Source organism: Antechinus flavipes, chromosome 6, assembly GCF_016432865.1.
Source record: "Antechinus flavipes isolate AdamAnt ecotype Samford, QLD, Australia chromosome 6, AdamAnt_v2, whole genome shotgun sequence".
Taxonomy (NCBI): domain Eukaryota; kingdom Metazoa; phylum Chordata; class Mammalia; order Dasyuromorphia; family Dasyuridae; genus Antechinus; species Antechinus flavipes.
Genome location: NC_067403.1, coordinates 121,455,802 through 121,483,552, shown reverse-complemented (window position 1 = coordinate 121,483,552; position 27,751 = coordinate 121,455,802). Strand labels below are relative to the sequence as shown.

The following is a 27,751-nucleotide window of genomic DNA, read 5'->3' as shown; positions in this document are numbered from 1 at the left end:
TGCTCGCTTTATTGGCCAGGATAAGAAAACTAAGCTTAGGAGAGGACACGGGACGGGGTACCAAGTGCTCACCACGGAAGCAAAACCAGCAGGTTTTTTAAAGGTCCAGCAGGGGCCTTCAAGGTAATTTATTCCGGCGGCGCTCCCCTGCCCTCGCTCCCCAGCCCCCATTGAAAAATTGAGGCCAGATACAAGGCCTGACAGATTAGCTGGGGGCTGAAGCTCAATGCATCCTTCTCCAGCGCTGCGCGAACTGGCCCTCTAAAAACTGAACTCTCCACCCAGCCCACGATCTTCGCTCGTCTCGCGGCCCAGACCCACTCTCCCTTCTTTCGCTTTCCCACTTTTCTACAGGAAATCAGGGTACCGATAGCCGTCATTTTACCTAGGGAAATGGGGAGACAGCTGGGGTAGAGGTCCAAGCAGCTTCTTAGTTATCAACCCGGACAGATCGCTCCAAAGCAGAATCCGGGCGTCTAGTAGAACTCAAATTGGGCGCCAATGCGACCCTGCCCACCGTGCGTCAGTATGCAGGCGTGTGCGTAGGGCGGGGAACGGGGGAACGGAGGCCCGGAAGGGCTGGAGCGAGACCTTCTCGAAGACGAAGTAGCCCAGGCCGAGGTGGAGCTTATGTTGGAGACACAACGGAGGCGGGGCTTATCCAGACTCCCTGGAAAAAAAGCGTAGCTTGTCACTCACGGGAGAAGGGGCCGGATTTAGCCTATCTCTGGAGGAAAGAGTGGTGAGGTGGAGACAGAGGCGGGGCCCACCCGTTAAACGTGAGGTGGGGAGAACTGCCCGTGCTTTTTGCTAGAGGTCTGGGACAGTTGTGCTTCCCGCCGCCACTGCAGACGAACAAGACTGGCAGGGGGAGGGGGCTAGCGCATCTTGCGGAGCTCTGGCCGTAGTTCCCGGGCAGTCTGCTGTGCTGCCGAGGTGAATTCGGGCGTTGTGCGGTAAGTGCCATGCTCAGCCCCGGTTTCGTGGGACCCTCGAATTGGCGTCCCCTCCCCATACTCCTCCTGTCCCCCTTGAGCTGGGTATACCGAGCGCTGCTGCTTCTGGGTGCTCCCTCTCCGCCTAGGCCTCGCTTTTCTCCCTCCTTTCTTCTCTCCTGTCCCCTCTCTTCCCGTCAATTTGCGCCCGATCCCGACGGGACCAGAGCTGAAGGGATAGGACTCTCCTCCCCTCATCCTGCGGGGTTGCGGCTGCGCTTCGCCTGGCGGGAGTGGGGGTCTTTCCTTTGTCCGCCATCTGGGGATGATGTAGCGGGGTGGTGGCTTGGAGCGGGAGGAAGATCGGAGAACAGTTCGGAGCGCTTCCCAGCAGTGACGATCCGATGGGGTCTGCCACAAAAAACCTGCCCAACCGCTCAATACCCAGAAGATGGCAGACCGGGAGGGAAGAGAAGAAGGGGAAAGTGGGCTGAAGGAAGGGACTTCGGGCTCAGCCTGGATGGGAAGAGGATGACTCTCTGAAGGCCTGTAGGGAGTCTCCTATTTTTTTTTCTGTTGTTTAGTTAGAATATCCCTAGGGCCATGACTAATCGATGACTATCCTGAGTTTTAAGCCACTCACTCTTAGCTCTGCAAAATGACTATGCCCTGGGGCCCTTGAATTTGTCTCCTTTTTGGGGGCGGGGGTGGAGGAGCTAGGGAGCTTTCTAGGCTTGAGGTTGAGAGAGGGTTTTGTAATTGTTTTAAATCCTCTTTTAGTCGAGCCAGAAATTTTTTTTTTTTTTTGCTGAGGCAATTTGGGTAAGTGACTTGCCCAGGGTCACTTAAGAGCTGGTGCTCTATCCACTGGGCCACCTAGCTGCCCCGGAAAAATGTAATCACCTCTTTTCTAGGGGAGAAAGAGACAGAGACAGAGACAGACTTGGGCTTTGTAATTAGAGGACCTTAGTTTAAATCCTTTCTTAACCTCTATGAGCCTGTTTTCTTACTTGTAAAAAGGGTTTTATTAGATACCTGTAATAATGCCTTCCACATCTACATCTGAGATACTTAGGCCTTTACACACTAACACTTTTACCATTGGAATCTGATCAGTTTTCACATATAGCTTACCCAATTGAGCCATATCCTCCCAACAGTTACTTGTTTCCTCTTATGTTTCTTCAAACCATGATATTATCATTGCCTATACTTAATAATTAACGTTAACTAATTGCATCAAATCTGAAAAGGACTTAATAGAAAGTCATAGTTAGGATCTTTAATAGAATTGAATAATACAGTGTACTGTAACAATAAAAATGAAACTAAGGAAGCAGTTGGTGATGAAATTTTGACTTAATTGTTCCTTGGAGGGTATTCTGGCTGTTAAATGTTTTGACTGTCCGTGGCTTTAAAGTGCTCTAGCTATGCAAAAGCAAAATAAGCCTATTACTCTCCTTGAATCTGGGTATTTTGTACTGATCTTGCTTTGGGTTTTGGTTTTCCAAACCAGTTTATGCAGGATACTTGAGGAAGTGAAAACAGAATTAAGAAGCATGTTCTTAACTACAACTTTAACCTTAGTACAATATAAAGCAAACATTTTTATCAGACTGTCTCATAGGAAACACTTCAACTAAAAAATAAATGTTTTTGCAATTTTGAAATCCAAAAGGGAGACATTATAATGGTTTTTGAAAGAATTTTGCTTCTAAACCCAATTCAATTACAACCATTAGTTTAGGACATTTAACCATTGTCTTACCTTTATGTGGTAGTAAATTGCTTTCCCAGAACTACTTTGAAATCTCCTCTTTATTTTGTAAGCGTCAGCCCAAAAAACTGAACTAATAAATACAAATGGAAATGAGGAAACTAAAGTTCATTTTTTTTATATGAAGTAGCATAACATTGTTTTAATGACGTGAATTGGTGAGTCTCATAATAAGCCTGCATGGAAAGTGAAGGTGATAAGGTTTGAGTGGTCTAGATTTCTGGTGATCTAGAGATTAGTGGCAATAAGAGAGTTGTTAAGAATCATCTTTAAATTGGCCGCAGGTTCTAGGAGTGAAAGAATTCATTCATTCCCGAATTATTAGTTGCAAAATGAAAGTTTATTGTTGGATAGAAACCAGTTTACCAAGAGACTGACTTCTGTAGTGGCAGATCTATGGGAAAATGGAGTTTTGCATTGACAGAAAGTCTTGACAGCTGAGCGAGTTACAGAGGTCCATCTGCAAAAGACCTTCCTGGATGGAAGTTTTTATATTGGGTGTCTTGGTGGGGGTTGGGACAACCTGGATCCTCCTGTTGGAATTAACAACACTTCAAAGTTCTTCTTGACTAGAATTTCTAATTGAATCTAAGGCCCTGGCATCTTGGAAGGATAACTTATCTGGGGAGGATAAGCCTTCCCCAGGAATGATTGAGATTCTGAAAGGGATCACAGATAACTAGGAAATACAGTTTCTTAAAGGGATCATAACCCACTTCAAAGGTAAATAGATGGTATTCATAACTAAAATAAAGATCACAAATTTTAATGTTAACTAAGCAACATTAACATTAATCTTAGTTAACTTATTAATAAAGGTTTGTTAATAATGATATTAACATGGTACAGTAGATAGAAAATGTGCTGGGCTATTTACATCCTAGTGATGTAAAAGGATTCTTTGGTCCCCTGACCACTAAAGTGAAGGGGGCCTTCTACTCTGGCAATGGGTCAGGAAATCCTAAATTTTATGGTTTAAAGTCTGTCTGAGGAAACTCTGTGTATCTGATTTTGACCACTGCTTAGCCACATAGATACTGGCCTCAGGAAAACTTTAAAGCCCAGTCCTCCTCAGTACATTGCTCTGGTAAGTGATAATCAAATGTCACTAACCACCCTTAATTCATCGCGATATTACTCCCTAGCCTTGGGTCAGTGAATCAACATATCAATGATAGAGTCCTTGCCTGGGTCTTGTGGGACTGAATAAAAAAAAACTGTTCTGTTGGTGCCATTTCCTATCTGGAATCTAACCCTCTGAGAATTCAGCGTCAAATAAACCCTTTTCTGCCAACTTAACTTGGAGACTGGGTCTGCAAATTCTTTTGCAATACCTGTAACACTGATCTGGGGACCCTCAAATGCTATTAGTGTCCCTCAACACTAGGACCAGGGTAGAAAGTTTATTTGCCTTTACTATGTCTGTGGGACTTGGGATTTTATCTTCCTGGAATGGCTAGTTTCTTATATTAAAGAATGAAGGGGTTAGAATCTATGTTCCTTCCAGTTCTATGATCCCATGACCTAATAACATAGATATTACCACTGTTTTATAGAGGTTGCTATCAAGATTTAGAGAGATTAAATAATTTAGTGATTTAATCCAGAGTTTTAACACTAGTAAACTTTGTAATCTAAGTGTTGTTTTCTGGTGCTGCTTCCAGAGTTCTTCTCTCCTGTGATGCTTCTTCCTAGAATGTGGAGCACAACAGTAAATTTTTTCAGTTCTATTATTTTCTTGATATTGACCATTTTAAGAACAGCATGAAAGAAACATTAGCTGATAGTGAGTGGATGAGAATTGTTGATGATCATCAATATGCCATAAAGAATTGAAGAAAAAATTTTAAGTGATACCTGATCAGGATGAGGGAAAAGATGATTATTTGTAGTCCTCTATCCCAGTAGTGCTCAAAGTATGGAATTTAGATGGTTCCTAAGACATTTTCAGTGGGTCTGAGTCAAAGTTATTTTCATAGTAATATTAAGATGCTATTTGCCTATTTACTTTGGAACATTGGTCAAAGTGACACAGCTTCTGAAGGGTCCTAGGCCCAGTCAGTCTTAAAGAATCTGTGACACTACCTTTGTGCCTCAGTCCCATAGTAGTTTGATAACCAGAATAAATATGAAGATGTCAGTCAGTTATAGCTAGTCTTTGTGATGTAAAGTAAGCTACAAACAAAAGAGAGCAAAGGAAAGAACTAGTTAGTGACAAGGAACTGGAAACTGAGTGGATGCCCATCAGTTGGAGAAGGGCTGAATAAATTATGGTATATGAATGTTATGGAATATTATTGTTCTATAAGAAATGATCAGTAGGCAAATTTCAGAAAGGCCTGGAGAAGTAACATGAACTGATGCTAAGAGTAGTGAGTAGAACCAAGAGAAGGCTGTACATAGCAACAAGAAAATTATGTGATCATCAACTGTGGTGGACTTGGCTCTTTTCAACAGTGAGGTAATTCAGGCCAATTTTAATAGACTTATGATGCAGAGAACCATCTGCATCCAGAAAGAGAACCATAGGGACTGAATGTGGAGCACAACATAGTATGATCACTTTTGTTGTTTTTGTTTGTTTGTTTTGTTTCTCATTTTTTCCCCATTTGATCTGATTTGTGCAACATGAAAAATGTGAAAATATATTTAGAAGAAAACAAATTAAATAGGTATAATAATTTTTTAAAAAGAGAATCCTAAAAAGAAGAATTCAGCTGAATGAGGAAAGTGGAAATATGTTTATAAGTACTGATGTTTAAACTGTATGAGGTTGTTTGCTATCTTGGGGAGGGAAAAAAATTTGGAACACAAGGTTTTGCAAAGGTAAATGTTGAAAAATATCTTGGCAAGTCAGAGGTTCTGATAAAGGCCTCATTTCCAAAATATATAGAGAATTGACTCTAATTTATAAGAAATCAAACCATTCTCCAATTGATAAATGGTCAAAGGATATGAACAGACAATTCTCAAAGAAATTGAAACTATTTCTAGCCATATGAAAAGATGCTCCAAGTCATTATTAATCAGAGAAGTGCAAATTAAGATGACTCTGAGATATCACTACACACCTGTCAGACTGGCTAGAATGACAGGGAAAAATAATGCGGAATGTTGGAGGGCATGTGGGAAAACAGGGACACTAATACATTGTTGGTGGAATTGTGAATTCATCCAGCCATTCTGGAGAGCAATTTGGAACTATGCTCAAAGAGTTATCAAACTGTGCATATCCTTTGACCCAGAGGTATTACTATTGGGCTTATATCACAAAGAGATCTTAAAGAAGGGAAAGGGACCTGTATGTGCAAGAATATTTGTGGCAGCCCTGTTTGTAGTGGCCAGAAACTGGAAACTGAGTGGATGCCCATCAATTGGAGAATGGCTGAATAAATTGTGGAATATTATTGTTTGGTAAGAAAAGACCAGCAGGATGATTTCAGAGAGGCCTGGAGAGACTTACACGAACTGATGCTGAATGAAATGAACAGAACAAGGAGATCATTATATAGTTCAACAACAATACTATATGATGATCAATTCTGATGGACCTGGCCATCTTCAGCAATGAGATGAACCAAATCAGTTCTAATGGAGCAGAGCAATAATGAACTGAACCAGCTTCCCAATCCCTATATTTTTGCCCGCCTGCATTTTTTATTTCCTTCACAGGCTGATTGTACATTACTTCAGAGTCTGATTCTTTTTATACAGCAAAATAACAATTTGGACATGTATACTTATTTTGTATTTAATTTATACTTTAATATATTTAACATGTATTGGTCATCCTTCCATCTAGGGGAGGGGTGAGGGGTGGGGTAAGGAGGGGAAAATTTGGAATAAAAGATTTGGCAATTGTCAGTGCTGTAAAATTACCCATGCATATAACTTGTAAATTTTTTTTAAGCTATTAAAATTAAAATATATATATCTTGGCATGGATTTGGGGAAATAAAATACTATTGAAAATAAATAAATAAAAATAATTTAGCTGAGACTTCTCATTATAGAAATATAAAAATCCCAGAATCAAAAGAGGCTTAACCTGAAACATGAATTATTCAATAATGTTCCTGAAGCCTCTCTGGTCAGTTAGCTTCTCTTTGATGACCTCTGGTGACAGAAACTTCATTTTGATGTTTTGGTGTTTTTCTGAATGTCTAAGACCTGATCCTGGAAGCAGATATCTTTGCATTATTTTTATTTATAGATATAAAATTGAACTGTGCTTTGTACCACGTACCTTCATACCCAGACTTGTTAGGTCTTTCTGGGTTAATTCTACATACACTTCCTTTTCTGGAATACTTGAGGGCAGGGACCAAGATATTTTCATATCTTCCTCTTCCCTACCATCTCTGTCCTTTTCTACAAAGAGTGAGGGAATTTAAGTCTGTTCTGTAGAGGACCCAGGTAACCCTTGTAGAATTTGAAAAAAAAATTTTTTTTTGGAAGTGATAAAGTAAACAGTTTTAGTATCCCTAGTCAGCTCTCTAGCTGCCATGCTATACTACTTGCAGAGTTTTGAAACTCTTTAAGATGTACTGCTTTTTTGCTTAGTTTTTATCAAATTTTCTCCTAGTAAATGACAGAATGGGCAGTTTGGTGGTATTGTGGATGAATTGAGCCTGGAGTCAAGAAGAATTATCTTCCTGAGTTTGAATGTGGACTAGTCACTAAATGCTTTGAGACCCTGGGCAAACCACTTAACCCTGTTTGCCTCAGTTTTCTCATCTGTAAATTGAGCTTTAAAAGGAAGTGGCAAACCATTCTAGTCTCTTGTCAAGAAACCCGAAAGAGAGTCAAAAAAGTCTAACTTGCCTGAAACCACTGAACAACAAATATAGTAGACGTTATAAACATGTTGTTAAATAGAATACTAACTAAAGCACAATATGTGTTATATGCTTTGTAAACCATAAAATGCTATGTTAATGCCAGCTAGTCGTTATTGATTATCATAATGTCATGTTATAGTCCAGAAAATTTTCTGTAATTCTCTTGTTCCCCAATTGGTTAATGACCTCCCTCAGGTCTTTATTTGTTGTATTCATTCTTCTAGGGTGCCCTTATCTGAGCTAAACTTTGTATTTCACTCACTATCTTGCCTTGGCTTTAAGTTGAATTTCTTTCTGAGGTTTACATTTTCTCCATTGTAGTTCTTTATAGCACTAGTACAATGAATAAATAATACACCTAGAAGGTATAAAAAGTGTAATATGGAGTGCTCTTCAATCATAAATATGTCTGTACTGATGTACAGGAAATATTGTATATTTGTATATCATTTTTAGATTTTACATTCTTCAATTAGTTCTGACTACTCAACCTTATCTCATGAGGTATCTTTAAAACTGCTTTTGTTAATAACTTTTAATTTTTTTAAAATTGGTGTCAATGTGAATTCAAAGAAAGATATAGGATTAACTGAAATGTCTTCGGTAGCTGATCATTCAGAACAGACACAGAAATGTTGAAATAAAAATAATCTTTTAATCATTTGCCTTATTTCTGCTTATTATTCTTTCTGATAATATGATGTAATCTTTTTGAAAACTAGCAAAATATTTCTAATGGGCGATTTTTCCCTTAAGCCTTTCAAGATGAGATCACTCTTTCTAAATAAATGCATACTCAATTAAAAAGATGAGGAAGTCATAATTCCCTTAGGAATAGATGAGGTAATGGTGTAATGGGTTGTTACTCACCAGTACTCTTCTATTGTGGGGAAATGTTGGTAAGATCAAGGATATTTTTCTACTTTTCAGTGAAAGTATCTTTTTGAGAATGGATAAGGTATAAATTGGTTATATTTATTTTTAATATTTCATTTTTCCAAATACATGTAAAGATAGTTTTAATAATTCATTTTTGTAAGACTTTGTGTTCCAAATTTTTCTCTCTTCCCTAACCTTTTCCCTCCCCAAGATGGCAAGCATTGTGATATAGGCTAAATATTTGCAATTTTTAAAACATATTTCCATATTTGTCATATTGTGCAAGAAAAATCAGACTAAAAGATAAAAGTTTTGAGAAAGAAAACAAACCAAAAAAGGTGAAAGAAAATATTATGTTTCAATTCACATTAAGACTCCATAATTCTCTGGATGCTGATGGCATTTTCCATTCCAGCTCTATTGGAATTGCATTATATCACTTCCTTGTTGAGAAAAGCCAAGTCCCTCAGATTATCACATAATCATTTTACTGTGTTCTCTTTGTTCTTCTCACTTCACTCAGGATCAGTTCATGTAAGTCTTTCCAGGCTTTTCTGAAATCAGCCTACTAATCATTTCTTATAGAACAATATTTCATTACATTCATATACTGTAACTTATTCAGACATTCCTCAGTTGATGGGCATCCACTTAGTTTCTAGTTCCTGGCCATTACAAAAAAAGAGTGGTGATTTGAAGAGAAATATTTAGAATTGCTTGTTCTTTTAAATAATGAGGTTTCTTTTAACGACTTTTGGGGAAGATAGAGGATTTAATTGATACAGGACATCTAGCTCAGGAAAACTACTGATGTGGATTGGTACCTTCTTTCCTTTTGGTTGTCTGTAGTAGTGCGAAATTAATGGTCCCTAAAAAGTCTAGGGTCCCACTGTTTATATCCACTACAACTGCAATCTCTTGGTACCATGGGCTTCTAATATGTCTTGAAATATAGGATATTTCTGGAAATGCTTTACTTCACAGCTATCTTTCTGTGAGGGAAAGAGATGAACTTTTTTCCCACAGGCAATTTCTATGATGTTTACATTATTACAGAGTATATATTAATATAAATAGTTTCTGCAATATAATATTGACAACTTTTTTGTGTTTGGAAAGATAGTTTGAAGATATCCTTCAGTTCACCAAAGTTGTTGACTTCCTTTCCCAGTCCCCCACAAAGTTTGACTATTTGAAACAAAAACGAGCTATAATTTTGCATTACCTTTATGCTAGATAGAGAGTTGTCTCTCTAATGGGTCAAATCTTTAATTCTGTGAAACTCAAGATAATTTATTTGGAGGGGTTGTAAAATAAGGACATAAAACTAAAAGAACAATTATTTAAAGAATTAATGCATTTAAAAAGTCAGATGTTTTTATGAATTTTGATTAACTTCTCATTTTCTTTTTTTGTATTCTAGTTAGTTGATAGAAGCACCATGGAAAATACTGAAATTACAATCGATTCAAAGTCCTCCAAAAGTTCAGGATTGTAAGTATTTCCATTAAAATTCTGGATATTCTTGAAAATTTAAAGGACTAGTATAAATAAGTTTTAAAATTTATTCCAGTAATGCTTATGTAATCTATTAAATTGACAAGGAAAGTCACTGTATTATCTTCAATTGGCTAGGCTTTGTCCTTGATAGCTTTTCACTTTTTCCTTGATAGCTCCTTTTTTATGACTTTACCATGAAAGTGATTCTCATTTAGACAACTCCTATATCAGTCTCTCCTTAGTGTTCTAGTCCTGTGTTTTTCCAGCAGCCTGTTGTGTCTCTCGTAACACCTCAAGCTCAAAATGTACAAAATTAAATTCTTATAGTATGAAAATATATAAACACTTGCTAGCTCTATGAACCTAAATTAGTCACTTTATTTTCTGGGCCTCAGTTTATCTTTCTGTACAACAGGGGAGCTGCACTTAGTGTCCTATACAGCTCTAAATCTGTGGCTAATTTTTAAGGGGCATTTCTTACCTACTAATATGGAAAATGCTGAATAAAGGTTACTCAGCCCTTTTTTACACCTTAAATATCATATGCAAATTCTCATGTGCTTACTGTGAATCAGGCACTTTGTAAAAACTGGAAATACAGAGAAAGACAAGAAGCTAAGAGTCTAATGGAAGAGATGTCAGCTAACAGGTACATATGTACAAACAAGATATGTAGAGAATTCATTCTGTGAATGAAATTAAAGCATGAGCTTTAAGGGATATCAGAAAAGGCATCTTATTGAAGATGGAATTTTACCTAAGACTTGAGTGAACTAGGGAGCTAGGAAACCAAGGGAAGTAGGGAAAGAGTTGAGACATAGGGGACAGCCAGTGAAAATACAATTAGCCAGCTGGCCTTGATGACCCAGCTCTACAGTCTGCTACAAGAGGCTAGTGTTATGATATTTTGATCTTTTATATGCCTGAGAAAGAGTGAACCTGCCCAGCTGAGAAATGGAACAGGTCAGGACTTGTATGGAAATAGCAATGGGATCAATCAGTCAGGAGCCCCTCTAACCTGGGCAAGATAGGGAGACCCAGTCTAACAATGAACACATTGAGAGAGAAGAGAATCTTTGGTGAAGAAAAGTTTGGAAGTTAGTGTCAATGGGTTGTAGAGGAAGATTAGGGGTAAGAGTGGAAAGGTAGGAAGGCAGCAGTTTCTGACGAGCTCTAAAAGGCAAATGGAAAATTTTCTATTTGATCCTGGAGGTAATTGTGAAATTTGTTGAGAGAGTAGGGAGAGGTCTAAGTAACATGGCATTTGACAGCTGAATGGAGGATAGATTGAAATGGGAAGACGTTTTAAGACCAGAAGATCAGACAGCAGGCTCTTTCAATAATGAAGGTGTGAGGTGTTTCTATATGACGTGACAAAGAGTGATAAGGGTAGGATTGAGGTGGGGGTAGACTCTATTGAAATATATGAACACTGTAAATTCCTATATTGCTGTACTTCTCTTCTTGGATCCATGATTATTTTTTTCTAATTAGTATATCTTTCCTTGCTTTGCTTGACTTTTCTAAATCAAATGTACGAGTTTTAATATTTGTGATGACTATAATCTGGCTTTATATAGGCAGATATATATATATATATATATCTGCCTATATAAAGCCCTAATTTTTTTCACTGTATACTATCTGTAATCCTTTTACAGTTAAGCATCAGCTCAATTAAGCTTAATAGTTGAAATAGATGTTTCTCAATTTTATTTCTACTTTTTTTTTTTTGATCTTGTAATTGTTATCAAGATCTTAGATAAAACCAGATAAAAATGACTTTCAGACTCCTACTTACAAAATGTCATTTCATTCCCAAACAGAAAGATCTTCCATAGTAGCAAGTCTGTGGAATCTGGACTGTCATCAGACAGCTATAAAATGGATTATCCAGAAATGGGGTTATGTGTAATCATAAATAATAAAAATTTTCACCCAAACACTGGTATGTATCATAATGTTATTTTCCCCACATTCCATAAGCAGTAGTGAATAATTAGCTAATGTTTTTAAATGTGCAATGCTAATGGTTAAACTAAAAACCTGATCATCTCTTTTAAAGTTTCATGAGCCAAATTTAGGTTCCTTTGGATTTTCTTGCACCTAGCTTTTCCTTAGAAAAATCAAAGGGTCATTGAAAGTTGAAAGACATCTAGTTGGACTCCCTCCCTTGTAGAAACTGATCTTTCATATGTTAAACCACACTGTTAAGGAGCATTTCTGAAGGAGTACAAAGTTACACATTCAGCTAGGTTTCTCTTTTGATGGTACCAAATAATATCATTTCATTATTTAACTGATTTACAAAATGACTAGATACATATTAACTTTTTTTTTTTTTTTTTGGAGGCACCTTACTGAAAACAATCTATCTGCTTTGCTCTGTGGAAGTAGAAACTGAGACCCAGAGAGGTTTAAGTGATTGGCATGGACAAAGTTACACAGCTAAATAGCAGAAATGGGCCTTGGTGTTCTAGCTCCACGGTCAGCGTATTGTTATTGCCAAAAATTAGTTACCAGGGCAACTAGAGGTTGCAGTGAACCCTCAGACACTTAATACTTGCTAGCTGAGTGACCATGGGCAAGTTCTATCCTCTTGCCTCACCCCGCAAAAAAAAGTTAACTATGAAAATATCAGCTAAATGATTGAGAAATAAAATTGTGTGGTTTAGAACAATAGCTAGTTTTTCTATGACAGAATTAAGGCACCTTCTCTGTCCTTAACTCTGTGCCAAGTGCTGAATATGGCTAATGCAAAAGAAATACATTAGCTGGTCCTTAACAGAAAGCAGGTCATTATCTTGGGAAATAATGAGATCTTGTAACATAAATATTACTATCAGCTTTGTATATGTTAGACTACATATAGTTAGTTAAAAATGTTGTGCAATGCAAAATAACTGTATGGACACGTATACATATATTGTATTTAACATATACTTTAACATATTTAACATGCTTTGGTCTACCTGCCATCTGGGGTAGGGGGTGGGAGAAAGGAGGGGAAAATTGGAACAAAAAGTTTGGCAATTGTCAGTGCTAAAAAATTTACCCATGCATATATCTTATAAATAAAAAAGCTATACTAAAAGAAATGTGCACTGAAGAAAATAAATTATTGTAACTGCTAAATAGCTACAGGATTTTTCTAATTTGATCTAACTAGGAACTAGCGTCTATGATCTTTTTTGTATTCAAAAGAGTCCATTTTGGATTCTTTCCACCTTTGATCTGATCACATGGTTTCTCTCTCTCTCTCTTTTTTTTTTTTTTAAATAGTTTTATGTTTTATAGGTAACAAAACTCTACCTTCTGTCCTTCTTACTTTCCCTCCTGGAAAAGAAGGCATGAAAGTCATACTTAGAACAAAAGTATAATCAAATGGAATAAATTTCTGCATTGGCCTTTTCCCAAAAATTGCATCTAAAATCTGCATCCTTAGTCCATCTCCTGTCAGGAAGTGGTTAGCATGTCTCATCATGAGTCCTCTGGAATTGTGCTTGGTCATTGTGTTGATCACAGTTCTTAAGTCTTTCAATGTTGTTTGTTTTTATAATAGTTGCCATTTTATAAATTGTTCTCTTGGTTCTGCTCGCTTTATATTGCATTACAAAGCTTCCCAGGTTCCTCTGAAACTGATCTCCTTTATCATGTCATACAGTACAATCACAGTATTCCGTCATATTCATAGACCATAATTTGTTCATGTTTTCCCTGATTGATAGGCAATCCTTACTGGATTACTACTTACTATGGCATCATGAAAAGAACTGACTCTTTTTCCTCTTTCTTTCATCTTCTTGGAGTTTGTTCCTTGTATTGAAGTTGTTCTATACCTGTAGAGGCAATTTAGCAACTTTTGTGATCTAGAAATCCACATTGACTGGCAATTCCAAATGTCCACGCTGAAGCTAATTCACAGCTACATCAACAATGCATTGATGATACATGTTTTCCCATAGGTGTGTCAATAATTTACCCTTTCTATCAACTTTGCTAGTCTGATACATATAAGAGGAAACCTTGTTTTCATTTGCATTTTTAAAAATTTATTTATTTATTTTTAAAATAACTTTTTATTGACAGAACCCATGCCAGGGTAATTTTTTACACTATTCCTTGCACTCACTTCTGTTTCGATTTTTCCCCTCCCTTCCTCCACTCCCTCCCCCAGATGGCAAGTAGTTCTATACATGTTAAATAGGTTACAGTGTATCCTAGATACAATATATGTGGGCAGAACCGAACGGTTCTTTTGTTGCACAGGGAGAATTGGATTCAGATGCAAGCAGTTTATATTCATTTCCTAGTGTTCTTTCTTTGGGTGTAGCTGCTTCTGTCCATCCTTGATCATTTGAAACTGAGTTAGATCTCTTTGTCAAAGAAATCCACTTCTATCAGAATACATCCTCATACAGTATCATTGTTGAGGTATATAATGATCTCCTGGTTCTGCTCATTTCACTTAGCATCAGTTCATGTAAGTCTCGCCAGTCCTCTCTGTATTCATCCTGCTGGTCATTTCTTACAGAACAATAATATTCCATAACATTCATATACCACAATTTACTCAACCATTCTCCAATTGAGGGGCATCCATTCATTTTCCAGCTTCTAGCCACTACAAACAGGGCTGCCACAAACATTTTGGCACATACAGGTCCCTTTCCCTTCTTTAGTATCTCTTTGGGGTATAAGCCCAGTAGAAACATTGCTGGATCAAAGGGTATGCACAGTTTGATAACTTTTTGAGCATAGTTCCAAATTGCTCTCCAGAATGGCTGGATGTGTTCACAATTCCACCAACAATGTATCAGTGTCCCTGTTTTCCCACATCCCCTCCAACATTCCCCATTATCTTTCCCTGTCATGCTAGCCAATCTGACAGGTGTGTAGTGGTATCTCAGAGTTGTCTTAATTTGCATTTCTCTGATTAATAATGACTTGGAGTATCTTTTCATATGGCTATAAATAGTTTTAATTTCTTCAACTGAGAATTGTCTGTTCATATCCTTTGACCATTTATCAATTGGAGAATGGCTTGATTTCTTACAAATTAGAGTCAGTTCTCTATATATTTTGGAAATGAGGGCTTTATCAGAACCTTTGACTCTAAAAATGTTTTCCCAGTTTATTGTTTCTCTTCTAATCTTGTCTGCATTAGTTTTGTTTATACAAAAACTTTTCAGTTTGATATAATCAAAATTTTCTATTTTGTGGTCAATAGTGATCTCTAGTTCTTCTTTGGTCATAAATTCCTTCCTCTTCCACAGGTCTGAGAGGTAAACTGTCCTATGCTCTTCCATTTTATTTATAATCTCATTCTTTATGCCTAGGTCATGAACCCATTTTGACCTTAATTTTTCTTAGGGCTGCTTTGAATTTCTTCCTGTTACTTGCTCTAATCCTTTAACTATTTGTCAGTGAGGCAATAGCTTTACAACTTCATGGTTAAATTGATGAGCACTGAGGCTGGAATCAGGAAGATCTGAGTTGAAGAAATTCAACCTCAGCTATATAAAATGATTAGCATATTTCTGTCTTCATCATTTTTGTTTACTTGCTTTCAATAAAAACTGCAACTAAATATTCTCCTTATTTTCTAAGGCATGTCATTTCGTTCTGGGACTGATGTAGATGCAGCACATCTTAGGGATACATTCAAAAGCTTGAAATATGAAGTCAGAAATAAAAATGATCTGACATGTAAAGAAATAATTGAATTACTTTACAATGGTAAGTAATACATTGGTACTTTGGCACTTATCAACTTTGAAACTGGTTGAATTCAGTTATTTGACACATTTCAACAAAAAAATGCTTCAGCATTGACATTTGCTTAGGATTAGTCCCACTTGGTTGAGTAATAGAGATGTGAGCTTGACCAAGAGTACTGCCCAGCATCCCTCTTCCCCGTCCCCCACCCATTACCCTTGGCTGTGGGACACTCCTCCTTAGCAAAGGTGGCAATGCGTAGGACTATCAGGTTGGAGCCCACATTGCTGAGGTGCATCTTGACAGTTCTTGCAGGTCTATGTGATTATAGGATATAGTCTCTGGGCTCCCCAAATTCTTGTATTGGATGGAGCTGCCAACATGCTCAGCAGGAACAGCAGCGGTAGGAGCCACGATGGAGGTGGCACTGATGGCATTGAGGACTCCTAGCAGCTCTGAGTCCCAGCTAGTAGAGGGTATAAGACCACAGCTGTTTCCACATCCAGGGCTGCCACTCCCTCTGCCTGGAAGTTGGGGAAGAGTGTAAAGTTCACACTCCTTTTGAGAAAATCATTTGGATCAAGAAGAGAGGACCTGGGCTGGGCTGGGCTGCGCTGGGTTGGCTTCTTTTTCTTCTCTGCAGCTAGAAACCCCACTTGGCCTTCTGGAGAATTGGTAGGAGAAAGATGGTTAGGCTGTGAAGTGAAGATGTACTTCTTATGGGAAAAATTCGTCTAGTGCTTGTCATTTTCTTCACTCATTGTGTCTTGTAAAACTAATTAATGATGAATACTGAGGTACCACTGTAATTTATAGATTGACTATGAGTTAATGCTTATGATTAGACATTACCTAGTGAGATTTTGCAAGACTATTACATTCCAACTTTGGAATTGCTTGCAATGTATTTCAATTCCCCAAAACAAGAACTGAACCAGAGAATTTCTTAAGGTTTCAGTTCAAACCTCTTTCATTTTATTGTTCTCATAGTCCTAGTTCTGATGTAGTTTTTTCGTTTTTGTAATATGTTCCTAGTTTCTAAAGAAGATCACAGCCAAAGGAGCACTTTTGTTTGTGTGATTCTAAGTCATGGTGAAGAAGGAATCATCTTTGGAACAGATGGATCTGTTGAACTGAAAAGATTAACATATTTCTTTAAAGGTGATAAGTGTAAAAGTCTTACAGGAAAACCAAAGATTTTTATCATTCAGGTAAAATATTTGGGTATTGGTTTTTTGGTTTGTGTTATAGCTGGAAGTCCTTTAGCTTTCTTCATTCTCAAGGATATTTTAATTTAGGAACTTTGTTTCTTATTTGAAACATTCACTAAACAGTTGTAGAAGTAAAATTACAATTATGCTGTTAGGTTGTTGATTTCCATTTGTCTCTGCTGTCCTCAATGTCAATGATAAATCCAGAGAAGCTTGAGTTGTCTGATTTTTAAAAGGACTGACCAGCACATAGAAACAAGTTAAATATTTATACCATGTTTAGCTATGTTGATGTAGAGAACATACTAAGGGCTGAGGACATCTGGAGTGTACTGTATTTCTGGGTACCATGTTCTTGAGTGGATTCTAAAAAGCTAGAGTATATTCAGAGCAGTGTGACTAGGCTAATGTGTACATCCTTAATCTGGAGGAGATGAGACCTATGGGGACAGGATAGCTGTCTTCAAATAGTTGAGGGGATGTCATCTAAAAAGATTAGACCTAGATCCTAGAGGACAGAATCTGAGATGGCGGGTAGCACTTTTAGAAAGGCTAATATTATCTCAGTTTAAAGATTATATACATACTGTCCAAAGGTGTCCTGGACTACCTTGGATCAAGTGGAAGCTGAATGATTGCTTACAGAGGAATGTAATAGAAGAGATTCCTGATCAGATGTAGCTTAGATTAGGTAATATGGATTCCCTTTCTTCTCTGAGATTGTATGATTCTAAGCTAATAACTTAATTAATCATTTCTAAAAATAATAAATTACTGCTGATTGTTCAAAAATTCTTTTATGTGTAAAATAGGATGGGAGCATCTGACTTGGGAATCAGGAGTCCTGAGATCAAGCACTGCCTAACATGAACTAACATTTTGATCTTGGGCAAATCATTATACTCCACAGAGCTCTAGGCAGCTGTCCAAGTCTAATGTGCCAACCTGCATTGGTAGGGAGAGTTTCCTCAGTTGGGAGTTCCCTATATCAATTTAGTGTTTCAAGTAATAAGACATGGAATTTACTTGTATATAATTTTCCTATTTTAAAATGACAAAGAACAAATGGCCTGGAACATGTCAGATGAAGATAGGAGGAGAATTTCCTGAAATCGGTCATTTCTGACCTAGAATTTAAAGCCCAGTGGACTTATGCTAATGATTTTTTAAGTCTTAAAAATTCACTTTAGATTCTACATGTGATATTGGATTTTGTTTTTTTTTTACTAGGCATGTAGAGGCACAGAGTTGGATTGTGGTATTGAGACAGATAGTGCCACTGATGAGGATGTAACATGCCAGAAAATACCTGTTGAGGCAGACTTCTTATATGCATATTCTACAGCCCCAGGTAAGAAAATACCTAAAACCAAAATTGATATTTGTCAAAGTATTGCGTTATTTTTAGTCACTAAGACTAGTCTTTTTTTTTTTTTTTAAGTCTTAATGCAAGGAAGAGTTATAACTCAGTTGATTAGAGAATAGTATTACAAAAATTGTGGTTATTATTTTAATTCTAGCAGGATGTAGTTAATTTTGTTGTGCCCGATAATCACAATTTTGTGATTGATTCTTGGCCCTGAGGTCTTTTGACATTCATCATTATGCTTTTAATGGTAAAATGAGTATAAGTAGCATGAATTATAATAGTTTTGTTTTTTAAAAACTCAGTAAATGTGGGAAAGACATTTAACCTCTCTTCCTCAGCATTGTCCTTGGTAAATTGGAGATGATCATACTTGATAACATGGTTCAAATATTCCTATTAATAGCCTACCCCTTTGCTGAACATAAGTCAAGTTGTGTATTCCTCATGATGGAAATTATGAGGAAATTATCTTGGCATCCTGCTCATCCACTACCCTCTCAAAAAATTGAGCCCAAAGTGGGCAGTTTGATTTGCCCACTATTCTGCCTCTTGATGAGAAAGAGAATGCAGAGGGACCTCAACATAAGGACTAAACAGGGAACTGATAATCATTATCATTGTGTTACTATCAGCAGTGTGTCTGAGCAGGTGGACTGTTACTAAATATTACCCAATAATCTGTTTCTTAGAATAGGAGAAGGTGGGGTCATTTAGAAAAGGAAAGAAATATTAGCAGATTGAAATCTGAATGAGTCAAGTCAACAAGCTTATTAAGGGCTTACCAGGTACAAGTTACAAAGGATTTTGTCTTCCTATGGCCAGTGAAGCATACTGAAATACCTGTGTTCTGTAGTTTTCTCAGTAACTTCATATAAATATTTGTAAGGTCAGTTTCAATAATTGTCACTCCATGACTGGATTTTATTGTTTTGTAGGTTATTATTCTTGGAGAAATTCAAAGGATGGTTCATGGTTTATCCAGTCACTTTGTGCAGTGTTGAAACAGTATGCTCACAAACTTGAAATCATGCAAATCCTTACCAGAGTCAATCGGAAGGTCGCCACAGAGTTTGAATCTTACTCCTTAGATGCTACCTTCCATGCAAAGAAGCAGGTGCCATGTATCATGTCCATGCTTACCAAGGAACTCTATTTTTTCCCCTAAGAACATCCATGCATTTTCATTTGCATGCCAAACCAGTGAATGATAAATCTGAGGGCTACATTTCCTTGGTAATTTTAATTGAACACCTTGAGCCTAATACAGTATGGCAATGAGTGGGTTTGGGAGCTTGGGAGAGAATCACTATTTCTCCGTTTAATAGAACCAACACATTGCTACCTCAAATTTAGGGAATTGAAACCAGCTGATTAGGGTTTGATATATTTACTTTGAAAAGAAAAACAAATAGACATTTGTTATAAGAAGAAACTATTATATCTTCAAAACTTTAAAAGTAATTACAGACTTAGGGAACAGAATCCTCAATGAAATAGTCATGGGCTTTGAAGGGATTGTGGAAAAATTAACACATTTACAAATGTATTTTTGAATATGTTAACATGAAATGTAGCATGGCATAATGGCTAAAAGGATAGCCTTGGAGCCAAGAAGACATGGTTTGCAGCACTGTCTGAGATGTGTTCTCTGGGCAAGTCACTTGATTTATCAATATTCCAGGCAGTAAAGACTGATCAACAGAAGTAGAATGAGTTTCCATTCTGGGAGTTTCTTCACAGACAGGTGAGACTTAGTCATTCTGACCCAGATTTTTTTAACTGAATTTGTGTTCAGTTTTTGTCAAATGACTGAAAATGCTTTCAGAACTTCTGCCATAATCATGGTATGGCTAGATACCATACCATGTTTTTAATTGCAAAATTCATATTTAGAATTAAACAAGGGAGACCATAGATGAAGTTTGTTTAATATGTAACAATTTTACTCCGTTTCTGAACACATAAGGGACATGGGGCTAGGTTTTTTATCTATCAAAACTAACTTGAATATTAAATTTAGAAACCAGAATTATATTTGAGCAAAAATGTGGATGAGTTCAGATGCTGTCTTTGAGCCATACATAATCATCTAGTGCAAGCAGGATTCATTCCTAAGCCAAGGTATTTCAATGCACCTTGTTTACCAGAGGGATGCTTGTCCCCACACTGATCAGATGGGCTGACTTGTCAGTTAGCCGGAAGGCATCTAATGACCTGCTGTGTGAAAAACTGAAAAATGACTGACTCTGAGCAACACAAATTTAATAGATGCTGGAGATACAATTTGAAGCAACATGGTATTTATTAAAGTCATTTGAAAACTGATCAATGGCCTAATCATCAGAGGCTTGGCTCACAAAAATCAATGAGGTCATGAAATCCTTACTTGAATGGAGTTATTGACAGGAAGAAGTACAAACTGGATCTTCAGATCAATGGAAAAAATGGTTCTGATGACAGCTTCTCAAGTCAACATCAGTCTTAATGTACAAAGAACAAACCAAATAGACACAAGATCAAAGTTTTCCAAAGATGGCTGAGACCTATCCAAATATTTGGCACTCTTTATTGAAGAATATCTGTTTGTTAAGTTATTTTCAGAGACATTTATAATGATGAGAAAACAGTAGCAAGACTTCATTTCTTTCTAAAACCTTTGGCCGATTTACTGAACATAGACTCTAAAATAGACTCATAGATCTAGAACTGAAAGGAACCTCAGGGGTAAAGCCACCTAGTCCAACTACGTTGTTTTATTAAAAAGGCTGTGAGATTGAGTGACTTGTCTAAGACCACACTAGTAAAGAGCCTGTGAATACAGCCCTCTGTCTCCAGACCATTATGCTCTATCCACTCAGCTGTCCTTAGGCCGTTTTCTTTTACAGGTGAGAAAAATAAGGCAAAAAGAAGTGCAATGATTAGCATAAGAACAGCATTAGTGAGGAGCTGAGATCCAGGTCTCTTGATTCCTACTTAATGTCATCAACAATCTTTTTGTCTGGTGATTTTTAATTGTACTTGAGGGTGGGGAAAGCCCAGACTTACAAGTGGTGATATTCCCCTTTTACTGGTGCATAAATGATGTTTCTAATTTATGTAATTTAAATATAGCATGTAATTGTAAATGGTACTTGGTTATATTTGTGTGACTACTTTTACAATAAAGATGTGTTACTTAAGAGTGTTTTTACTTCTAAAAATAATTTCTATAAAATTCCCTCATTTCTCTCCCCCTTTTTTAAAATTTGAAACAAAACTCTTATTTTTCTCAAAACATACTTGAAATTGGAGTATCATCCACTGAATATATACTTGGCACTGCTGATAGCAAACTGTGTTCTGGTGTTTTTAGTATATAGGATTAATAATAAGGATAATAAGATGTAATTAATTATATAATTAATATAAGATGTAATTAATTAATTAAGATATAATAAGGATAATTAAGAATAAGGATAATAATCTAATAAGGATTAAATCTATAGGGTAGATCAGTGGTTCTCAAACTTTTTTTTTCCTTATCTTTATCCTATTAAAAATTATTGAGGATCTCTCCAAAGCGTTTTTGTTTATCTGGGTTATATTTATAGACATTTATCATATTGGAAATAAAAACTATTTTTGAATTTGTAGACTCTGTAAAAGAGTTTCAGAGATTCCCCAGGATTCTCTAGACCATACTTTGAGAACCAGTGGGGTAGATCATTTGTTCACTGATTATTGTGTTTCTAGGCATTGTACCAAGAGCGGGAATACAATTTCAAAAACAGAGACAATTACTTCTCAAGGAATTTACATTCTAATGGGGGAAAACATCCAACTCTACAATTCTTGTACTCAGGGATATATTGTGAACTTCATAATGAAGAAAATATTTTATTCCCCTAAAGGTTTTACCATTGAATCTTCTAAATTAGTCAGGAAGTTTCTTATAGAGTGGCATAATGGAACACAATAGCCAACCAACATCATAATCCTGACTAGCCATTTTCATTTTTAAAAAAACAAGTAGTTTTTGACGTCTTAAAGATTTTTATGTACACTTTTTCCTCCTTCTTTCCCCAATTACAATCAGTCTAATCTAAATTATACCTGTACAATCATATTAAGCATATTTCCACATCAGTCATGTTGTGAAAGAAGAATCAGAACAAAAGGGAAAAATGAGCAAAAAGTAATAGTTCAATTTGCATTCAAACTCCATATTTCTTTCTCTGAAGTCAATACAGGACTACTATTCTCCGATATCTCTATTTACTATGCCAGTATCTCTGAGAATGTAGAACAAGGCAATAAAGAACATTCCCTGGGGATGTGGGAAAACTGGGACAATAGTGTATTGTTTGGTGAAGTTATAAATTGATCCAACCATTCTGGAGACTAATTTAAAACTACCCAGAGAACTCAAACTGCATACTCTTTGATCCAGCAATGTGTCTATTATATCCTAAAGAGATTATAAAAAAGGAAAGGAATCCTATATGTAAAAGTGTTCGTAGTGACAAGGAACTGGAAACTGAGTGAATACCCATCAATTGGGAAATGTCTGAATAAATTACGGTATCTGAATGTAGTAGGATATTGTTCTATAAGAAATAATGATTTCAGAAAGACCTGGAGAGAACTACATGAACTGATGCTAAGTAAAGTAAGTAGAACTAAGAATATTGTACACAGCAATGTGAAAGATTATGTGATGATCAGTTGGGATGGACTTGGTTCTTTCAACAATGAAGTTATTCAAGACAATTCCAGTAGACTTGTAATGGAGAGAACCCTCTATATCCAGGGAGAGGACTCTGGGGACTGAATGTGGATCAATCACAACAGTATTTTCACCTTTTTTGTTTGCTTTTTTTTTCCCTCTCGTTTTTTCCTTTTTGAAAAGATTTTTCTTGTGCAACATGATAAATATGTATAGAAGAATTGCACATTTAACCTATATTGGATTACTTCCTGTCTAGGGGAGGGAGTACTGGAAAAGGAGGGAGAAAAATATGGAACACATGGGTTTGCAAAGGTGAATGTTGAAAACTATCTTTGCATGTATTTTGAAAAAATAAAAAGCTATTATAAAATGTGTATATATATAAATATATATACGTACACAGACTTGGCACGCATGCACGCACATAACTACACATAGACACATACACAAACATTCCATGGATCTTAAGTTAGACTATTCTTGCTGGGATGCATTGAATTTGCTGATTAAGCAAGAAAAGGGAAGTTGTGTGCCTATTCTCCAAGAATGGAACTTGCCCTCTAAGCTCTTCTCCAAAAAAACCACAACCTCCCCAAATTCACATGCAATACAAAAATTGTTTCACAGCCTTGTGCTAAATAAAAAGAGAGATACCCTTCCATAGGGTTCTGCTCTAATGTCTTATTGCTATGTAGTTCTTTATGTATATTTGGTAGGTTTTTTCATTTAGGAAAGGCTTTGAGAACATTTTCTGGCATCAGAAAATGACTCTTTTCCAAGGTCTAGCTAACTACAGGGAGTTTATTTTCCGCAAGATAATTATCCTGAATACATTTAAATGTAAAACTGGAAGCTGCTGGCCATGGTTAAAACAGAGTAAGTTTTTGTTACTAACGTGAGAGTCATTTTGGAATAATCTGTATGAGATCATAAACTTGATTTGGTTGAGTAAGAAAAAAGAAAGGAAGCAAGGATTTATTAGGTACCTAGTATAAGCCAAATATCACTAAGAGCTTTATTCATTTTATCCTTAACAACACCCTTGCAGGTGAGTTAGCTAGATGTTTAACTTGCCTAGAGATACAGGTAATAAGTAACTGAGGCTTTATTGTTCAAGACCATCTCAGAGTAAAGATCAAAATCAATAACAAACCTGATAGTTCAATAACCTGTTAATGCTACAAAAAGGGAAAACAAACATGGACCTGGGCTATAACTTTTCCTACTGAAGCTAAATTGATATAAAGCAGTCTCCAATAATAAGAAAATCTACAAGAGTCTTTTTAGATGTTCCTCCTTGCCAAGAGGAGGAACATGGCTACAAGGACATCACCAATTTAGAATATGGACTTGATTTGCAAAACCTTACACAGATGACTGGTAAAAGGTTATAAAGAGTATTATCTCATTTAAAACAACAAAAACCAAGAAATGACAGGGAGAAAAATTTGAAGAAAGCTTGTTATCTTCCAACCAGGAGCTCTTAAAACACTTTTGTTTGCCTTTCTTAGAAGAACCTTTTTAGTTAAAATCCCATGTAATCACAGCTTCCTTTTGTTTTCTGGTTTTATTGATAATAGGGATATCAAGACTGATTATCTCCAGCAATGTTTCCTTTTCTATCAATATGTATTCTTTGCTTCATGGTTTGTTCAGAGAGAATAATTTTAATGTACAAAAATCATAAAAATAAAAAAAATCTCTATAAAAATAATGTAATTTGACTGAAAACAAGAAGCGAAGTTCCTTTTAAAATAACTACAAATTGCTGTCTACCAAGGGACACTCAAAATCTATGCAATTGCAGATGCTCCTAAAAGACAGAGGCAAAAAAACTCTTAAATACAATCTTGCCTAAGTATCTAATTTATAGGCTTGGTGCTATACTAATAAAACTACCAATGGGATGCTTGATTTGAGCTAGAAAATTTAATCATCCAACTGGAAGAAATAAGCATTTACAATCTCATGGGAAATAGATAATAGGAAAAAGTAAGGGTGAAAGCGCAGCTAGGTGTTCAAACAATACTTCTGATCTGTGTGAACCTGGGCAAGTCACTTAATCCAATTTTGCCTAAGGAAAAAAAAGGATAAAAAGATTAATTTTATTGTAAATCATATTGTCAAATAATAATTGTTAAAACATTACCATTAACAAAAAAATAAACAGGTTTAATAAGAGTTGTAAGGAATACTGGGAGGCAATTAGGCCAAATTGGGATTTAGATAAACATGTATATTCATATAATAAGTTCAAAATAAATTCGCAATTTGAATATTAAAAGTCCTACCATAAAAACAAAAAAAAAGAAAAGATAAGGTGCCTTTCACAGCTATGATGGAGTGACTTAAAATAAGGGATTGAAATGATTACAAAAGAAAATGAATAATTTCAATCACATGAAATTGTAACTGGAATGAGAAGGAAAAAACAGAAGACTAAGGAAAAAAATCTTGGTATCTAATATCTCTAAATAGGGTTTGATATGAAATACTTAAGGGCAGTAGGAAGGGAACAGATTTTTACTATACCAAAAACACATGTACCCATATATATGCACCAACAATAATTTACTGATAAAGGATCACAAGTGATTAACAATATGAAAGAATATTCTAATGCAGTAATAAGAGAAATGCAAATAAAATTGGAAACATAGTAGATAGCTGTCAGTTAGGAATGCTTCAAATCATCAAGGATTTTGTTATATATATGCATGCTTTACATAAAAATATATATATGCAACTATATATGTGTAAATATATATGCAACTTCTTCACAATTTGAATTCATATTAGTTAACAACTTATGTGTAATGCTATATAAAACACGTAATTAATTGCCTTAGTAGGAGTATGTATATATATATTTTTCTATCATTGTCCAACTCATTTGTATCCATGTCAGAATATGTATGAACACAGGACAGTTAGTGGCTCAATGGATAGAGCACCAGCCTTGAAGTCAGGAGAACCTGAGTTCAGATTTGACCTCAGACACTTAACACTGCCTAGCTGTGTGACCCTGGGCAAGTCACTTAACCCCAATTGCCTCAGCAAAAAAAAAAAAAAAAAAAGTACGTATGCGTTAACATGACCATCAGCTGGCACTCTAGATTATAATGCCCATTAATGTCGATTTGTTTTTACCATAATTACTCAAATCAATAGTGGTTTATTAACAGATAATTATCACCATTTTGCATCTAAGAAAACTGAAACAGAGAAAGGTTAAGTAATTTACTCAGAGCAACACAGAAAATAAATTAGTTGAACTCATCTTCCTGATTCCATGTACTATTCCATGTACACTGTTTTGCCTAAAATAAAAACTTTTTTGTCATTCAAAATCCTTCACAATCTGGCTCCAAACTGCCTTTTCAAAAGACTTATACACATATGTACACTTCACTTTATAATCCAAACAAGCGACCTTCCTATTTGTCACATACAACCTTCCATATAGCATATATAGGTCCTTGTGTAGATTGTCCTCCATGCTTCCATTACAAATCACTTATGCATATACTTAGTCTATTTGAGCTTTTCTTTCCATCTTTATTTTCTGTATTTCTATTTCTATGTCATTGTGGAGCCTTAACATTAGAATTGAAAAGTGTCCTACTATCACTGATGAGAATTGTTGTCCTTCCAATTTCATCTTTAGATACTCTCAAAATTACCTGACTTATTGGACCTTTTGCTAAACTTCTCTAAAATAGTTTTTCTCCCTACTATCTATCTCTATTTTATGAAGCATTAAGATAGAGGATCTTTCATGACCTGCCTATAAGGTTGTTCTGCATTATTATCTTTGCATGAATGTCCCAGCAATTTCTGAATATATTGTATATAGCCCATCTCTCCTTGGAATTGAATCCACTCTTATAACAATGAGAAACAGTTAAAATAACTGATATACTCTGTGTATAACAATATATGTAACACTGTTCCCTGCCTTTGAAAAGAGAATTCAAGTTTCCTTATCTGGTTCCTTATTCAGGTTTCACTGGAACCAAGATTAGTTATTATAATTATTCAGTGTTTAGTTTCCTTTTAATGTTTTTATTTATACTACTATAGTAAAATTGTGTATTTTGTTCTGTTTTTACTCATCATTCTGTATCAATTCATAAAAAATCGTCCTATATTTTTGAATTTTTGTTGGTCCTTTTTTTTTTTTAATACTATTGTTAAATTCATATACCACATTTTGTTCTGCTATTCCTTAATTTGTGCTTACCCACTTTGTTTCCAGTTTTTTGCTATCACCAAAATAAAGTGCTGCTATGAATATATGGGTATTTGTTAAATTTCTCTGTCTTGGGTCTTTGTGATTTGTGACAAAGAATGTGAATAGTTTAATCACTTTGTTCATATAATTCCAGTGTTTTTCTTCTGATTGATTGGACCAATGGCTCCATTAAAAGGATATAATCTTTCTATAGTCTCTATAACATTGACTCAGCATTCTTTAAAAAGTATGTGTCAAAATAGTCAATAACTATAGCAATCTAGTGTTTGACAAACCCAAAGACCCCAACTTTTGGGATAAGATTATTTGACAAAAACTGCTGGGAAAATTGGAAACTAGTATGGCAGAAACTAAGCACTGACTCACACATAAACCACATACCCAAGATAAGATCAAAATGGGTTCATGATCTAGACATAAAGAATGATATTATAAACAAATGAAAAGAACATAGGATAATTTATCTCTCAGAGGAAGGAATTTGTGACCAAAGAAGAACTGGAGTTTATTATTGATCACAAAATAGATCATTTTGATTATATTAAGTTAACAAGTTTT

The 27,751-nt window shown here is 35.9% G+C and overlaps 1 protein-coding gene across 1 annotated transcript; it reads left to right on the top strand.

The window, feature by feature from the left end:
* The first annotated feature begins 376 nt into the window (after positions 1-376).
* CASP3 (caspase 3) lies at positions 377-27,242 on the top strand. Its single transcript, XM_051967514.1, has 7 exons — positions 377-956; positions 9,856-9,926; positions 11,759-11,880; positions 15,543-15,671; positions 16,686-16,861; positions 18,092-18,212; positions 19,166-27,242. The coding sequence occupies exons 2-7, from the start codon at positions 9,874-9,876 to the stop codon at positions 19,393-19,395; spliced, it is 831 nt and encodes a 276-aa protein (XP_051823474.1). The 5' UTR covers positions 377-956; positions 9,856-9,873; the 3' UTR covers positions 19,396-27,242.
* The last annotated feature ends 509 nt before the right edge of the window (positions 27,243-27,751 follow it).

What these genes read in the sequence shown, in the direction of transcription:
- CASP3 (XM_051967514.1), top strand. Translation starts at nt 9,874, where the DNA reads ATGGAAAATACTGAAATTACAATCGATTCAAAGTCCTCCAAAAGTTCA. An exon ending in AATTGAATTACTTTACAATG is followed by an intron (nt 15,672 to 16,685) that starts GTAAGTAATACA and finishes ATATGTTCCTAG; the next exon opens with TTTCTAAAGAAGATCACAGC. An exon ending in TGCATATTCTACAGCCCCAG is followed by an intron (nt 18,213 to 19,165) that starts GTAAGAAAATAC and finishes ATTGTTTTGTAG; the next exon opens with GTTATTATTCTTGGAGAAAT.